The 3106-nt window shown below is 34.6% G+C and overlaps 1 protein-coding gene across 2 annotated transcripts; it reads left to right on the plus strand.

The window, feature by feature from the left end:
* The first annotated feature begins 461 nt into the window (after window positions 1–461).
* LOC127087317 (uncharacterized) lies at window positions 462–2766 on the plus strand. 2 transcript variants are annotated; one of them, XM_051028201.1, is made up of 3 exons: window positions 462–609; window positions 1243–1310; window positions 1412–2766. In XM_051028201.1, exons 2-3 carry the CDS (start codon window positions 1290–1292, stop codon window positions 2501–2503), a joined length of 1113 nt encoding a protein of 370 aa, XP_050884158.1. In that variant the 5' UTR covers window positions 462–609; window positions 1243–1289; the 3' UTR covers window positions 2504–2766. The 2 variants fall into 2 exon arrangements, with proteins under 2 accessions (XP_050884158.1, XP_050884157.1); XM_051028200.1 differs by lacking the exon at window positions 462–609 and having other exon boundaries at window positions 1187–1310.
* The last annotated feature ends 340 nt before the right edge of the window (window positions 2767–3106 follow it).

A 3106-nucleotide genomic window follows, 5' to 3' on the forward strand; every position in this document is an offset into this window, starting at 1 on the left:
TCATTATCCATAAATTTCGGATATGAATCATTTGTAGAGTGACGGAATGGTCCTGCTCCATCTCAACCACTCATTTTGATTAAATATAAAAAATAATTAATATTAATTACTGCATAAATAGTTAACATCGGAGCAGTATGAAAAACATGAGAGAGCAACAGGAGAGGATTTGTGTCTATAAATTTTACACCTTGAAGATTTATACGATCTATTAATATTAAGAATTATTACATTTTGATGTATGATATAATTGAATAATAATTTTTTATTAAATAACAGTGTGAATTAAAGTCTTATATTATTAAGATATTAGAACTATTCGTAAATATAATTCTAAATGATATATAATACAATCAAACCTATTTTATAATTTAATAATTATAATTCACGGATAATATAAAAATTCTTTACTTCATTCATTTTCTTAATTATAAGAGAAGGTGTTTTTTTTATAAATATATTACGACTTGTTATAGAAAAACAGTTAACTTTTGCGGCTGATTTAAAAAGAAGGAAATTAAAAAAACTGAGTTCTATATAAATCGAGTCATCGAGTTCCAAAAGTCAGTTAGTTCAGTTGCATTGCTCTCTCTCTCTCCGCAAAACAAGGTTCTCTCACTTTCTCAAGTTTTTCTTTCTTTTTCTGATTCTGAATCGTTCTTTATCATTTCAACTTTCATTTCTTGTATCTAATTCTGAATCGTTCTTTGTTATTTCAACATTGATTTCTTGAATGATTTTCTTGTTCTGAATTCATCTTTATCATTTCAATTTTGATTTCTTGAGTGAATTACACCATAGCAGCAACTTGTCTTTCATTTCTAGGTTTTCTTCTTTCACATCACACACTACACATTTTAGGTCACTGTGAATTTCATGCACTTTCTTGTTATCGATCAAATTATCACATAATTTCTATTCAAGACTGTTGAATTGTTCTTCCATCATACGAGTTATTTCAGCCTTCAACTGTTTCTATCTGGTTCTGTTTTGAATCTTTTCCTGCATTTGTTTCTATGTAATTTTCATTTACATGCAAGAAATTAAGGTGTATTGTGTGAATAATTATCATGTGCTTTCCTTTGATTTGCTTAATTGCATTGCTTTCTTCATGCTGTATTAATGCTTTTCTTAATTTGGTTACTGTTAATGCTTTTCTTTTATCATTGAATATGTAGTAGCATTGTGTTTATAAGTAACTCAAAATGTGAATGCTAATATTCAACTATTTAACATATGCAGGCACAAATTTAACTGTTACAGTCCCATACCTGACACCATTCTCCAAAATGAAAAGAACTCTGGAAGAGGTAATCCATATAATGCATTCATTTTTTATACCAGCTTTGAAATTGATTTTGTATTAATCTCTCATTCATTTTCTGTTTGAATTGGCCATACAATTAACAAGATGGAGAAAGGGATTAAGGTAGATCCAAAATCACCTTCTGTTGAGCCGAACTCGTCATCAGATGATGATCCAAATTCACCTTCTACTGAGTCGGACTCCCTTGAAGAAGATCCAAAATCACCTTCTGTTGAGCCAAACTCACCCGAGGAAGATCCAAAGTCACCTTCTGTTGAGCCAAACTCACCCGAAGAAGATCCAAAATCACCTTCTGTTGAGCTGAACTTGTCCGAGGAAGATCCAAAATCACCTTCTGTTGAGCCAAACTCACCCGAGGAAGATCCAAAATCACCTTCTGTTGAGCCGAACTCGTCCGAGGAAGATCCAAAATCACCTTCTGTTGAGCCAAACACGTCCGATAATGATCCAAAATCACCTTCTAATGAGTCAAACTTTCTTGAGGAAGATCCAAAATCACCTTCTGTTGAGCCAAACTCGCCCGAGGACGATCCAAAATCACCTTCTGTTGAGCAGAACTCGTCCGGTAACGATCCAAATTCACCTTCTACTGAGTCGGACTCCCTTGAAGAAGATCCAAAATCACCTTCTGTTGAGCCAAACTCACCTGAGGAAGATCCCAAATCACCTTCTACTGAGTCGAGCTCCCCTGAGGAAGATCCAAAATCACCATCTGTTGAGCCAGACTCGTCCAATAATGATCCAAAATCACCTTCTTTGGACTCCCTTGAGGAAGATCCAAAATCACCTTCTGTTGAGCAGAACTCGTCTGATAATGATCCAAAATCACCTTCTGTTGAGCCAAACTCCCCTATGGATGATCCAAAATCACCCGAGGAAGATCCAAAGTCATCTTATGCTAAGCTGTACTCCACTGATGATGATCCGGAATCACCTTCTGTTAATAAAAACTCATCACCGGAGGAGGATCCAAAACCACCATCTGCTGAACCAAATTCACCTTCTGCTGTGCCAAAATCACCTGGTGAGACTCATAGTGACCTGCCTATGAAACAGAAACCGAATGAGGATCCTGCTAATGCTGCTGAGACAAAAAAGAGTTTTGATAAAACATTGGTCGCATGTCATTTGGCAAGAGAAGAGGCAAGGATGAAGCGCTTTCGAAAAAGAAGCTAGAGTAGGTCGTGCAGCTTCTGAAAAAGAAGCTAGAAAACGAGCGAGAAAAAGACAACAAGAAAGGCTTGAACAAGAAGGTGTCGATATTATGAACTGAATCTGTCTTTCATTTGATTGTTATCAAAAACAATGATATCTCATTGATTTGGTTGTATATACTTTCATTCAACTAAACTTGAGGGTGTTTCATATGCCCCTATACTTAGACCATATGCAAATGGTAGGATTTTTGTTTGGAAAACATGGTATTAATAAATAAACAGGTGAGCTCTTCTCCTATTTTCACTTTGTTAATTTATTGATTTTGTTAGTTTCTGTTATGTGCAGTATGGTGGATTTCTGATTTGTTGTTTTTATTATTTTGTTTGTATTGTTGATTGAGATTTGTGGTGTGTGTTGTAAGTCATGAAGGCATGTTTAGTATAGTTTTATTATGTATTTAGTGTTGTTTGTCAAGCTGTGTTGAACTAGGATATTTTAACAAAGTATATGCTATCTTAATATTCTTTCACACTGTTTTAGGTATGGGATTCACTATTTCTCTTTTAACCAAAGGTTTTTTTTCCATAGACCTAAAAAAAAGTGGTGAAGTGCATGCATGTA

This window comes from Lathyrus oleraceus, chromosome 5 (genome assembly GCF_024323335.1).
Source record: "Lathyrus oleraceus cultivar Zhongwan6 chromosome 5, CAAS_Psat_ZW6_1.0, whole genome shotgun sequence".
NCBI classification, from domain to species: Eukaryota; Viridiplantae; Streptophyta; class Magnoliopsida; order Fabales; family Fabaceae; genus Lathyrus; species Lathyrus oleraceus.